The sequence below is a fragment of the Nicotiana tabacum genome, chromosome 7 (assembly GCF_000715075.1).
Source record: "Nicotiana tabacum cultivar K326 chromosome 7, ASM71507v2, whole genome shotgun sequence".
In the NCBI taxonomy this organism is placed as follows: domain Eukaryota; kingdom Viridiplantae; phylum Streptophyta; class Magnoliopsida; order Solanales; family Solanaceae; genus Nicotiana; species Nicotiana tabacum.
The window spans coordinates 41,772,381-41,787,201 of record NC_134086.1 but is presented as its reverse complement, the minus strand read 5'-3'; the positions used below and the strand labels follow the sequence as shown (position 1 = coordinate 41,787,201).

The 14,821-nt window shown below is 38.9% G+C and overlaps 1 protein-coding gene across 2 annotated transcripts; it reads right to left on the bottom strand.

The window, feature by feature from the left end:
* On the bottom strand, positions 1 to 6,725 carry LOC107779804 (uncharacterized). 2 transcript variants are annotated; one of them, XR_001646689.2, is made up of 2 exons: positions 6,331 to 6,725; positions 1 to 538 (listed from the first exon to the last, which is right to left on the bottom strand). XR_001646689.2 is itself a non-coding variant. In XM_016600295.2 (2 exons), exon 2 carries the CDS (start codon positions 3,154 to 3,156, stop codon positions 2,011 to 2,013), a length of 1,146 nt encoding a protein of 381 aa, XP_016455781.1. In that variant the 5' UTR covers positions 3,157 to 3,161; positions 6,331 to 6,694; the 3' UTR covers positions 1 to 2,010. The 2 variants fall into 2 exon arrangements, 1 of the variants encoding a protein (XP_016455781.1); XM_016600295.2 differs by having other exon boundaries at positions 1 to 3,161; positions 6,331 to 6,694.
* Between the last annotated feature and the right edge of the window lie 8,096 nt (positions 6,726 to 14,821).

The following is a 14,821-nucleotide window of genomic DNA, read 5'->3' as shown; positions in this document are numbered from 1 at the left end:
GAGATTAAACTGGGCAAACTATATTAACATAACAAGAAGTTCATCCTTCAATAGATTCCATCAAAACCCTAGACTAGAAAATTAGCTACTCATGACAAAACAAGATAAAACTACTAAATTATTCATAATAGGTAATTGCAAGAAAATAAAAGGAGATAGAAAAACTCTAATGTTTGGTTGATCTTCTCACACTTGTTCTTGCCTTCAAAGTAGTCTAAAAACAAGCTTAACACAATCTTGGGCGAGTTTCTAGAGCTTATAAGGGTTTGGAACAAGTTTTCCCGAATTTACACTTTGGTCCCCAAATTCCTGGCGAGTGAACAGTGCTATGCGGTCGCGGCAAGACCGCGGTGAACGCCGAGCATTCTGCCTTGACGCTTAATCTGTCGCGGTTCCACTGCGGTTCCACCGCGGTCGCGGTGGAATTTGCTCAGTCCATTTTCTTGCTTCCTTGTGCTCGGGTACTTCTTGAGTGAGCGTTTTCTTCACATTATTGCCTCCAAAACACTCTGTGGTGCCTCCTCACTTAGAATATTCCCTGCGAAACAAAAGAACAACATTTAGAGCATTTTGTTGGCAATTTGCCTACAAAACAACAATAAAGCATGATAATATTAAGGTGTAAATATCATCTATATAGCCTAATATCAACACCCCACACTTAAATCATTGCTAGTCCTCTAGCAATCCACCACACTCTATCAAAGTTCCTTCCCTAAACGACTCACACCTTGAACAATTTACCAAAGTTGCACCTAGTAGTGAACAACCTTTACCTCAAAAGTCGAATCTCTCGTACCATGCAACATTCGCGCTTACTCAAACTACTCTATACAAGAGTCAAGACTTACCTTTCCTTTGTGAATCACATGCCCTCACATCACACAAGAGAGTAGTTCTACATATAATGATATTTAGAACAATTAGGAACTTAGATAGACAAAATTCGCTCACTCTCAAAAAGAACATTCACATGCCACAGAGATGCACCATAGGCTTGCCCGTAGTGTACTACTCTACTAATCGAGCCCACTCAGTCTAAGATCAATAGGACTTTACTTGGTTGTAATGTAGGTTAAAGGACGGGTAGGATATATTTGGGAATAGTGACTAACCTCCCTAAGCACTTTTAATACAATTACATTAACCTTCAAAATCATACTTATGTCAACCAAACACTCCACCACTTTTTTTTTATTTACAACATCCCCATCCATTAGGTGTCATTGTAACAACCACCACTTATCAACTACTACATTTACTCATTCATTTTTTTGTGTGGTTCTTATTCTTTTACTCTTCAAAACTCTGCACCCTTTCTCTATTTCAATGGTTCCACTCAAAAACCAAATCACCACCACACACTTTTGCTTTTGCATAATTTCAATACCATTCAAGTGCTTAAGGCACAAACATACACCCGGTCAACCATTGAGCTTAGGCGTTACACTCTAGTGTTGATTGTGTTCATGTGTATTAACGCCAATGGATTCTCTTTCTATTTCAGCTCGTAGCTCATCAATGCTAACTAAAACTAAAAACAAAATAACAAAAACTACCGACACCCGGTTCAAGCTAAACCCTTAGAAAAGAACCGTGGCCCAAAGAAAAACCAAGGGGGAGTTACTACACTACCTAAAAATAAAATAAAAAATCTTTTTGGGATTTTCTCTAGACCAACTTCCCTCAAGAACTGTCTCAAATATCCGTCATCAGGAAGAGTCCTTATATATATATTTCAACTTATGTCCCTCAAGAGACCCTCAAGAACCCCGTCGAACGAGATCCATCGTCGGGACAAGTCACTTACCTACTTTAACTTACCTAATGAGATTATTTCTCAAAACACCAAAAACCATCAAAGCGAAACACAAAAAGAAATTAAACAACCAAATTGTTACAAATATATACATACATGGAAGTATCCCCCACCCCACACTTAAAATGTAGACATGTCCTCATGGCATAAAAAATTTAAAAACAGTGAGGTAGAGGAACTTCCCTGTAAGATCACTCCTGATCGGAGACGGTATCTGGGTTCACATGGCAAGCACGACCCAGAGCTCTCAGCCAGCCTAAGAATTTCTTCTCCGACTTCACCTGCCATTCAACCATCGCGTCTACGCGGGCACCCAAATCAGTGACTGAGGTATGCAACCCAGCCATCTCCTGCTCCAAAGCTGTCATGCGGGTACTCCGGCGGGGCTGTGATGGGCATGCCTCATCAACTCTCGTAGGTGGTGGGACCTCAGCTGCCTCCGCATCATCATCGTCAGATTCATCATCTGATTCAACAACATCTACCAGCGGCTCCATCCCAATTCTGATTTTTCTTGCCAGGAACGGGGCTTTCAGTGGCAATTTCCCATCAACTCTAGGGTCTTCAGGGACTCTAGCTAGATGGCACAGCCTGGTGACTAGAGAAGGGAAGTAGAAGCCTTTGAGCAACTCAGGTGATCTAATGAGCATCTCGTCATGGAGGATCCGAGCCACATCAAAATCCCTGTGGGCCATGAAATAGTAGATCGCTGCCGCCCGTGGTTGATTGACATCTGTCATATTGCTGGAGGGCAACATTCGACTGTTGATAATGGTGAGCCAACACTTAGCCTCCCAATTAAGAGACTGGGAGTTAAGTGTGATTCGGTGCTTTATCCATATGTATTCTCTATTTGGAACACAAATAGTCTCAAGAAGAGTTGCCCACAAGGCATTTGTTCGGCTATAAGTACGATAAACATCATATTCCCCCCAGAACACTGGCAGCTGGTACATCCTTCGGATGGCCTCTAGGGATGTATCTACCCGGGTATTGCATACAGTGACAACCCCATTCTCATGTTCCGGGCAGTTAGCATAGAACTCCCTTACCATCTGAACATTGGCCACCTCCGGTACCTCGAAGAAGATGTCCAGCTGATACCTCCTCAACTCATTGAAGATATTTGGGCATTCTACCTCTAAAGCTTGTCGGTCAATATGCACCTCATGTAGCAATTTCTTAGCTGCCTTTGCATTGTACTTGTCCTCTGCCGGTTTGGAGACAAACCTAGTGCTGTCAAACTGTGGTGCACTGGCCTGACTCCTACCTCTCGAAGAGCTTTCCGGTCCACTAGCGGAGGACCCGACATTGCGTCTCTTCCTAGATGAACTCATTTTACCTGTCAAACAGAGAAACATCTCTCAGTGAGTGTGTAAAATGTGTGACTATGGGTGGTTACTCAGACTTCACCACAACCATATCACATTAGCCCCTTATAACTCCATTGGGGCAATTTCCCAAACACCTTGTGGGCAAGACAATTTCTTTATGCACATAGCCCATATGGATACATTAAAGCTCGTTCCAAATCAAAGATTCTACTACACCATCACACCCCACAACACTTCATTCAACACCCACAAACATTCACCCCCTTCCACCACATTATACACACAACCCCTTCACCAATCAATCTCAAAAACGAAATTCAAAAGAAAAAACAAGAAGAAAACTAACAAAAATCAACGAAACATCACTACACAATTACAAATACTAGGCTAGCATATAACTACATACAATACAAAAAGAAAAGAGAGGGGGAAGGTGAGTAGCATACCTTAATGGAAGAAGAGGTGAGAGGAACGGAGATGAGGGAGTAGTAAGAGTGAAGAAGAAGAAGAAGAAAGGGGGGCTTTTTTTTGGGAGTTAGGGTTTAGAGAGAGAGAGAGATTGAGAGATAAAGAAGGGGGGTTCGGATGTTTTGGGTAGTTTTATGAGGGGGGGAGTTTTAATAAGTATAAAATATAAGAGGAAGAAAAGAAGGAAAAAGAAAAAAAAACAAAAAAAGTACCTGGTGCCCACCACGGTCGACCGCGGTCCTACCGCGGCCGTGGTGGGTTTAAAAGTCGGAGGCAGAATGTTAATGTCTCACGCGGTTCTACCGCGGTCCCACCGCGGTCGCAGTGGGTTGGATGACGCGAGGCAAAATACTCGCCTCTCACCGCGGTCGCGGTGCTGCCCAGAATTTTTTTTCTTCCTTTTTTTATAGGAAGGTACATAAGAAAAATACTAACAACAACGTTCGTGGGTTGCCTCCCATGCAGCGCCTGATTTAATGTCGCGGCACGACGCAGATAAGCGCATTTACAGTTCGCTCGACCTCTGAGGTTCTGTCAGGTGGATCTCTGTCACTTTTTTGGTTCAATCATTCCTACATATAGCTTCAATCTCTGCCCATTGACTCTAAATGTGTGAGAGTCTTTCTCCGAGGCAATCTCCATAGCCCCTGAAGGGAATACTTCGACCACCCGAAATGGACCAGACTATTGTGACTTAAGCTTACCAGGGAACAACCGTAATCTTGAGTTATAGAGTAATACCATGTCCCCGGGTTTGAAATGTCGCTCAACAATGTTCTGATCATGCAACCTCTTCATTCTTTCCTTGTACAACCTTGTGCTCTCAAAAGCCAGATATCTGAACTCGTCGAGCTCATGCAATTCAGTGATTCTCGTTGTGCCCGCAACCTTAATGTCTAGGTTCAGCTGTTTCAGTGCCCACCAAACTTTATGTTCAAGTTCCACTGGTAAGTGGCAGGCCTTCCCAAGCACCAACTTATATGGTGACATACCAATTGGTGTTTTAAAAGCAGTTATATAAGACTAGAGTGCATCATCTAGCTTTTTCGCCCATTCAGTTCTTGTGGCGTTTACAGTCTTGGTCAATACACTTTTTATCTCTCTATTGGACACTTCAACCTGTCCACTAGTCTGCGGGTGATAAGGGGTAACCACCATATGGCGTACATCATACTTTGCTAGCAACTTCTCGAAGGCTCAATTACAGAAGTGGGTGCCTCCGTCACTGATAATTGCTCTCGGGGTCCCAAAACGGGTGAATATGTTCTTCTTCAAGAATCCCACTGTCACACCTCCTTTTTACCTACACCCGAAAGGGGATATAGAGAGTTTTTTCCAACATAAAGTGACAATCGAAACGAGATTATTTTTATATAAAATTCAGAGTCGCCACTTGGGATAATTTATGGTGTCCCAAGTCATCGGTTCAAATCTCGAATCGAGGAAAAGATTGACTCTGTAGTACAGTCCGCGAACACAGAAATTCGGGTAAGAAATTCTGTTAACCCGGGAGAAGGTATTAGGCATTCCCGAGTTCTGTGGTTCTAGCACGGTTGCTCAATTGTTATAATTGGCCTATTTACTTGATTTTAGTACATGTTTTAGCCTATGGTGCAATTTTAACTTTAAACCCACTTTTATTTAATTATTTTTTTAGGAAGATTTCAACATTATTTAAAGCACGTCTTGAACCACGTCACATAAATGCACCCGCGGTCCCCAACATATTTTATCTAACATTGTTGAGAGTTGGATTTGGGTCACATAAATACACACCCGAGTTTAAGGAGATTAATTTAAATATCGCACCTAAAGCAACTACGCACTTTCAAGTTTGCGAGAGCCATAAAAAATTTAACTAAATGGCACACCCCGATTTCTAAAGGATTAAAATTAATTAAGTGAGGGCCATGGGTTATGAAGTTTTCTTGCGAATGGCGCACCTCAACTTGCTTCAAAAGAATGTATTCAACTAAAACAAACCATGAATGTTCATAATTAATTATTTCCTAAACTAATTTGAGTTGTTGTGAGGCCATGAATTATGAAAATAACTTTATGGATGAAGTACACCGTTTATTAAACCAAAGGTTTGCTTCAACTCAACACTTTACGGCCAAATTACTTGAACTAGATATCGACTTAACTCGTGAATCAATCCCACATAATGAGCACAACAGATGGACCTAATAATTGAAATATCAATTCCAAAGGCATGATTAGATAAAAAGTGAAAAGATCCCAACAAAATAAATTCTATACAAAAAGACTAAATTGCTAATGCTTCTGATTCAACAGAAAAAACCTATATTTTGCAACTTAAGAACTTAATATTATTAAATTGCTCACCAAATAATGCACCCACCCTTTATTAGTTCAAAATCAGCCTGCTTAAGTTTATTAATTTAAGTCTGTTGCCATCAAAATATTAATTGTGAAGCTTAACTAATTATCTCTTAATAAAGCAAGGAAACATGGAATAAAAAAAACTTATTCTAGCCATCAAAATCCAATTAAACAGATTAAACTAAAAAATCTATATAAACAATAATTTGCAACAAAATGGAGTAAACAAATATTGCCAAGGCATCTTGAAACATAGTAAAGAAGCATCAGTTCAAATATTTAACGAAACATAGCAACGACAAATTAGCGAAATAATGAAATCATGATATTAAACAAAACAGAAGAAGAAAAGAAGAAATAGACCTCAAATGAATATGAAATTTAAATGAGTGGCAGCTTAGAAATGCCAAAGTGACAAAACCGCGAACAAGATCTCCACCGGAGAGCCTCGCCGGACATCTCACTGAACTCAACCCATGATTTATACCTTTATTAATCTTGAGAACGAAAGAAAGAGATGGAGACAAAAATGGGTTGAGACGGAGTTTTTGGGTGATTTCGATTAGTAGACAACAATATGGAGATCAACTTGTCAACCAATCGCAGAGGAAAAAGGTTGGCTGTTATGGAAGGAGATTAAGAAGAAAGATCACTGAGTGTGTGAATTTGCTGTCCAAGGTGAGTGATGCGGCGCTAAGGATTTTTCCTATTCTTTGTTCCTTCCGTTGTATCTCCTCTCTACTGTATATCCCTTTTTAAGTATCAAAATGTGAGTGTCTAGAAAGCCCTAAAAATGTGTGGGGCCCCCATTGCTATGAGAATGTTCTCACCAAAATGCCTATGTGCTCACATGGAATAAACAAATAAGGACCCAACCACAAAATGGAAAGCCACGTTCAAATTTTGCATTCTACTTTTTGCGCTTTTCATTCTTTTCCTTCAGATATTCTTTCGTTTGTTTCTTTTTGGTTGCTTTGTTTGTTTGTTTTTCTTCTTTTTTTCTTCTAAAGTTGAATTAATTTTAAACAAAATAGCTTCACAAATTACTAATTATCTAAGTACAATAGGTAATAGTAAAATAGAAAGAAAATAATCATATTAGAAAAATCTAAATCCTACTTAGCATTCGCTAAAGATCTACAACTTAAAAATTGCACTAAACTAAGTAAAACTATTTTGTGAAAGTTTTCTTACTATCTTTTGTAAAATAAAATGTTAAGACTATTTTTTGTATTTTTTCAAAAATAAAACTAACTAGACAAAATATCAACTAGCTAGAATAAGGGAAAATATTTTTGTAGTTTCTTTTTTTTAGATAAAATAAAGTAAAGAGAGCGATACTAAACCTAAACTGAATATTTACGCTAAAATATGAAAAATCTTGGGGAGGGTCAAAAATCACATGTTTACAGCTGCCCCTCTTTGACTGGAAATACGAAGTATTTTCAGACAAAGAACGACTAGACAGGTTTTTTGACCCGACCCTTACTTACAGGGACCAAAAAACTAAGAGAAATGAGAATGTGATCGAGCCCTGGTCTCTGAGCTGCCTACATATCCTTGGCTATAAAGGAATCAGGCCACGTGTAGTTCAGAAGTGAGTGAGATGATGGAGTATGCCGAGGTGGAGAGCCGGTCGAGGTGCCGTTCCGTCGAGGTTCCGGTCCGCAGTCCTATTATTATATCAAAAATCAAAAAAAATGAAAAAGACTAACTAAGCCTGTCAACTATGAGTTACAAGATTCCTATCTATAAGTCTTCTGAAGCTTGATCTGAAGTCTTGAATGGTTCTTCATGCATACTTTAGATTTGAACCTCGGCGCTTGTTAGCTGCAGGTGCTAGCTTGTTTTTCTTTAGCTTTTTGGATCAAGATCGGACATGCAATGCTTGTGACCTTAGTCATGTCTTGAGCAATCCACCTCTTGTTTCAGCTTCTGCATTTTGGATTCACTCCCTTTTATTCCTTTTTTTTCTTTTCTTATTATTTTTTTGTTTTTGTTTTTTTTTAATTCTGGACTGAGATTACTTCCATTGATCATCTCCTCTATTGACTCGCCTTCTTGCCGCGAGCTTCTGCTACTTCTAACTTGAACTGTTTTCCTTTGAGACTTGAACTGCTTTCCCTTGAAACTCAAATTGTTTTCCCTTGTTCTCCAGGTGGGCGCCTGATTGCTGAAACTTGAACTGTCTTCCTTTGAAACTTACACGGCTTTTCCTCAAAACTTGAACTATTTTCCCTTATTCTCCAGGTGAGCGCCTGATTCTACAACAAAACAGACAAAACAAAAGAAATTTTTCTGCCCCAGTTTACACTAGGAAGATTTGTGAGTTGTTAGCAAAACTATAAATCACCTGCGCTGCTGATAAATGATGCAATGATGAGAGTAAAATTAATGGCTCGACCAGGATGTGTGTCTCTTATGCGTGATTGAACTTGCGGAAAACTATAAACTAAACTTGACTAAAGTAAAGACTGACCCTATTCTCCAAGCGGGATCCCTGATTTCAAGAAAACTAAAAATTGACCCTCTTTTTTTAAAACCAGACTTCCCTTCTTCTTTTTTCAAATTCAGACTTCCCTTTTTTTTTAAATTATTATCCTAGGAGAAAATTCACCGGACTAGGTTTTCTATCTTAGGAGAAAGATTCATCAGACTAAGATTTCGATCCTAGGAGAAAAGTTCATCAGACTAGGTCTCTTTTTCGGTATCTTAGGAGAAAGATTCATCAGACTAAGATTTCTATCCTAGGAGAAAATTCGTCAGACTAGGATTTCTATCTTAGGAGAAAGATTCATCAGTCTAAGATTTTGATCCTAGGAGAAAGTTCATCAGACTAGGTCTTCTATCTCAGGAGAAAGATTCATCAGACTAAGATTTTGATCGGGAGGAAGCTCCATCAGACTAGGACTTTTTATCCTAAGAGGAAAAATATGAAGATCAACGGCAAGATTTTATGCACAATAGCAAGACAAATAAAGGCAAAATTTTGAGAAACTTCCCTTTGTCGGCCCTTCTCTTCTTCTTTTTTCTCTTTTTTTTTGAACCATTTTTCTTGCACTGCTTTGTTCCTGTTTCACACAAAGAAAAATTTGTCAGTTTTAAAAATGGTGGTCAGTTTGTGGCCTTGAGTATTGGGCACCTTGGCTTCTGCTCAATCAGCTTGAGTCGGTTTCAAGAAACTTTTGCTCTGCATCAACCCTAATTGTTTCACACCAGTACCATTTGTATTTGCAACTCAAACAGCCTTATCCCAATTGGAGATCTTTGCTTAGGTGAACTTTTCCGATATCTTGAATGACTTCCTGCTTTTGAGCAATTTGTCTGCTAGAGAAAGTCACCAGTTATCTTTGCTTGCGCCAAGTAGGCTGACAAGAGTCTTTTGGGGAAACCTTTACATGAATCCTCAAAGCATGTTGGTAGTAATAACTGAGTGTGCTGGCCAAATTCACTTTATGCAACTGAAAAGCTGGTAGCAGATTTTGAAATCTTTTCTTGCTTGTTTTGAGAAGGACTGACTCAAAGTGAAGGACACAAGGATGCAAAGAAACAAGTATCAACAAGAAATGCCCCTGTCGGAAGGACAGAAGGAAGAGTTTTTTTTCTCAATAACTAGCCTTAATGATCATGACATGCATTTTAGACTTAGCGGCCGATCTATCAAACTAATTCACTCTTCCCTTTTACTATTCTTATGACCTTTGAAGTCGGGCTTGTTTATGCCAATTCTTCGCACCAGCTTTATGGCTCACTTTCGACTAGTGATGCCCCGAGGAGTTTTCACCAACAAGTCTCTCTCATTTATTCATCTCTACTTACCGTCGCCTTATAGTGCCCATGAGGGTTTCACTAGTAAGACTCTCTCATTTTTTTTTTCTCTTTTGCTTTCTTGTGCGAGCAACTTGACAGTGTTCTATGTTGCGTGAAAACTGTTGCTTATTGCATGCTTCTCTTGGCGTTTCTTGAATGCATATCGGGAGGTCTTCGTTTGGAAGGATTTTGGATAGGGTTGGAAAGAAAAGTCGGCATGAAGGCTCAAAGTAGACTCATACTGAGGGGTTGTAGACTTACAACTCTTGGAATAAACTCTTTCAAAAGTGAAATAAAATCTCTGCCCAGTTTCAGATACTGGGGATTTTTGGCTCCTTTTTTTTGAATTCTTATTTGGGTGGACTGAACCGTGAGGCTGCCTACGTATCCTTTTTTTTAAGGAATCAGGTCGAACGTAGTTCAAACATCTGACCTAACTATTTTTTCATCTTTCGTTTTTTTTCTCTGTCTTTTTTTTCCTTTTTTCTTTTTTTTTTTATTTTCAAAACAGGTTGCCCCAGCTTCTATTTTCTGGGGGCATGGACCTTTGCCAGTTCTTTTCTTCTTCATTTTTTTTTTCTCTTGAAAATTGCCCCAGTTTGTACTCTTGGGACATGGACTTTTTTTTTCTTCTTTTTTTTTTCATTTTTTTTACTCTTGACTCTAAACTTGATTCCAAAAGAGGTGGTCAAAGAAAATAACACAGACTCAAAAGGGGTAGCGAAGGATATAAATTGTTTGTGTAGCAGAAAAAGGGCCTCCCTGCCTCGAGAACGCCAAACATAGTATCTTTTCGTGATCACAACATTGATGAACATGTCTGTCTTCTTGGTGTGTCATGGTCACAAGACACTTTCCATCTCTTAATATCAAACTTTCCAACAAACTTCAATTGATTAAACATCATCAAGCCCGATCTTCACAATGATTTGAAGGTGAATTTTACTCGACCTTAGTTCCAAAGTATTCCAAATCTTTATTCATCCTTAAATGTATTTTTTTAGTTATCCAATTCCAGATTAAATCAGTTCCTAAGATCTGGCCAAACTTTTCGCATGCATGTCATGTCATTATAACTAGCGACAAAAGAACTAGGAACAAAATGACACAAAAGGACAAACTGTATTTTATTGAGTAAAGGATGAAATAGTTTTACAACTAAACAAGCAACCCAAAATACGAGTTACAACCCTAAAATAACCCGAATAATGAAAATAGCAACAGAACAGATAGACAAGACTCACACAAATAGAATGGAGGGATAGAAGGATTTGACTCAATAAAACAAATAAAATTTGGATCACAACCCTGAAATAACCCAGATAATAGAAAAAACATCAAAACAAGCTACCAAGATTCATTCCTAGTAAGGAGGGAATGACTTTTCAATTGCTAGGCTTGACATTTAGCCACAAATTTGCTCATCAGAATCAGCAGAGCCTTCTCCAATTTCAACATCATTAACTTCAGTTAACAAGTACCCAAGAGGATTCTCATACTCCATGTCACCAGGCATCATCCCTATAAAGTGTGCATCATAATGTGCAGATAAAGCATTCTGCGCGATATTCTGGGTGTCACTGTCTTGGATCACAATCAGGTTTTCCTGGATCATCCTTTCTATTTCTTTTTTCAAATCCTGACAGCTTTCAACATTGTGCCCCTGGGCATTGGAATGGTATTCACACCTTTTAGAAGAGTCAAATCTTCTTGCACGGGGGTCCACATGATTTGGAGGAATAGGTGCAATCATATCATACTGCTTTAATTTCTCAAACAAGCTTTCATAGGACTCTCCTATTGGTGTAAAATTATCTTTTAGCCTTTGTTCCCTTCTATACCCCTGTCTTGGATGTGGATTATAGGGCATTTGAAAATTTTGTGGAGGCTGGTGGAGATTTTGCGGTGCTGGTGCTCGCCTTCTGGGGTGTCTTGGTGGCCGGGCAACATACTGAGGTGCAAAAATAGAGTATTGAGGGTTCTGAAGTGGATAATAGTATTCAGGGGAATCATGGGAAACTTGATGAGGTTGCTCATATGCTCTCCTAGGACCTCTTCTCGACCCTGATGTCATTATAATTTCTTCGTGTTTCTCATTCGTGCCACTGAAATTATCAGATTCAACCTGGACAGCCTGAGTTGCGGCTTTAAGAACTGCTTGACTTATAATTTTGCCTGTCTTAAGACCATTCTCTACCATTTCTCCCATTTTGATTGCTTCCGAGAAGGATTTGCCCACTGCGGACATCATGTTTTGAAAATAATCTGGCTCTTGAGCCTGAAGGAAGACAGTGATTAGCTCGTGGTCGTCCATAGGTGGCTTAACACTGGCTGCTTGCTCTCTCCATAGCATATTCCCTGAAACTTTCAGTTGGTTTCTTCTTCAGGTTTGAAAGGGAATTACGGTCTGGGGCGATGTCGATGTTATATTGAAACTGTTTGACAAAGGCCCGTGCCATGTCATCCCAGACATACCAGCGAGACGTGTCTTGATCCATAAACCATTCGGATGCTACTCTCATAAGGCTTTCCCCAAAATAAGCTATTAGCAATTTTTCATTTCTTCCTACACCTCTCAGGTGATTGCAATACCTTTTCAGGTAGGCTATGGGATCTCCATGTCCATAATACTTTTCAAATTTGGGAGTCTTGAAACCAGGCGGCAAGTGGACATCGGGTAACATTCATAGATCTTTGAAGGCAACACTCTTTTGACCTGCCAACCCTTGCATGTTTTTCAACCGTTGTTCTAAGTTTTTCACTCTTTGGGTCATTTCTTCCTGTACCATCTTTCGAGCAGGCTTCTCAATGTTTGCAGGAAGATCAAACGAGTACGAGTGGTACTCAGGAGAGTGGTATTGCTCTTGCTGTGTAGCAAATGGTGACTCATGACGAGGCTGTCCTTGACCACTGACCCATGCTTGACATATTTCGGTAATTTGCTGTTTCAGTATTCTATTTTTCTCAAACACAGTAGACTCTTGTTGAACCCTCTGACCCTGAGTCTCTTGAGCACTTGTAACAGTTTCGATGTTAGTTATCATTTTTCCTTGGATCTTGTATTTCCAGCTTACCACAAACCGACCACCTCAACTTTCTTTACAATTCAAAACAAAACATGTTAGAATGGACTCATTCGGTCCTTATTATTATCAACATTTTTCACTTTTGTTTTTCATTTTTTTTCCTTTTTTCTTTCAATGGTTGATCGAACCTGATGTGGGTTGCCTACGTATCCTGTGTGAACATGAATCAGATCTTGCGTAGTTCGGGAAGATCATGAATAAAGTTAATAAACTAACTTTTTTTTGAATTTTTTATTTTATTTTTTCGAAAGAAAGACTTATAAAGAAGAAAGAGAATATTCTTGGATTTTGATTTTTCTTCAGCATTTTTGCAAAGAAGGACTTCTAAAGAAGAAAGATATTTTTTTTGAATTTTATTTTGACTTTATGAAAGAAATGCTTTAAAAAAAGAAAATATTTTTTAATTTTGAATTTTCTTTTCAATTTTGAAAGAAGAATGAAAATATTTTTGGATTTTTGGAAGAAATTAAAAGAAAATATTTTTGCATACTTTTTAAAAAACAATTAGGGTCTAAAAGAAAGGCTTTCTAAAGAAGCAAGTAATGAAAAATATTTTTGGATTTTTTGAAAATTATGGGCCGGAACTGATGAGGTTTGCCTACGTATATCACATCCGGTGAGAATCAGACCCGCGTATTTCGCCCAATTTTGACGGAACAAAAGAAAATATGACCTATTTTGAAATGAATTTTCTTTTTCTTTTTTTTTTTTCAAAATTTCAACAGAATTTCAGAGTAATTCAAATACCTACCTCTCACTCTCTTTTCTTTTCTCTTTTTTTTTCGATTTTCATTTTTTTTTCATTTTCTTTCCCTATTCTACAAGCCAGTCAGCATGCAAGCCGAAGCAAATGAATACGCAAGTAGCAAGTAGGATGCATCTGGATGGTCTTTTCATTTAGGGTACACCTGTCCTAGACAGACCCAACCCCTGTGTTGAGTCTCCAAAGTCAAATGCGCATGATGCAAACAAACGTTCCTACTAGGTATTCAGCATGAGGCTGCGTTATTCTAAGTTTAAAACCTGAGTGTATTGTTCTAGACCTGGCTTACCCGAGCGGACAACTCGAGCCGGGGGGGGGGGCAGCGTACCGGTAACCAAAAGATCATCCGGCTTTGTAACTTGTCCGAACCTTGTTCTATTTGGGATATGACACTAACAGAAAGAAGTCATGCCAGCGTGCACTCCTCAGAAAAGAGAAGATAGCGGCTTCGTAGCAGTTTATATATAGTTCAAATAATATCAAAGCGGCAAAAAGCAATGTTTAGCACATTAAGCCCAAACATGTAATAAAATCAGATAATAAATATAGCCAAATATAACAATTATTCTAAGCTCAAATTCTTGAACCCTGAACCAGTGATTCTGGGTTCTTTTCCCCAGCAGAGTCGCCAGAGCTGTCACACCTTCTTTTTACCTACACCCGAAAGGGGGTATATGGAGCTTTTTCCAACTTAAAGTGACAATCGAAACAAGATTATTTTTATGTAAAATTCAGAGTCGCCACTTGGGATAATTTATGGTGTCCCAAGTCACCGGTTCAAATCCCGAATCGAGGAAAAGATTGATTCTGTATTACAGTCCGCGAATACAGAAATCCAGGTAAGAATATTTGTTAACCCGGGAGAAGATATTAGGCATTCCCGAGTTCCGTGGTTTTAGCACGGTCGCTCAATTATTATAATTGGCCTATTTACTTGATTTTAGTACATGTTTTAGCCTATGGTGCAATTTTAACTTTAAAACCGCTTTTATTTAATTATTTTTTAGGAAGATTTCAACGTTATTTAAAACACGTCTTGAACCACGTCACATAAATGCACTCGCGGTCCCCAACATATTTTATCTAACATTGTTGAGAGTTGGATTTGGGTCACATAAATGCACACCCGAGTTTAAGGAGATTAATTTAAATATCGCGCCTAAAGCAACTACGCACTTTCAAGTTTGCGAGGGCC

What these genes read in the sequence shown, in the direction of transcription:
- LOC107779804 (XM_016600295.2), bottom strand. Translation starts at nt 3,156, where the DNA reads ATGAGTTCATCTAGGAAGAGACGCAATGTCGGGTCCTCCGCTAGTGGA.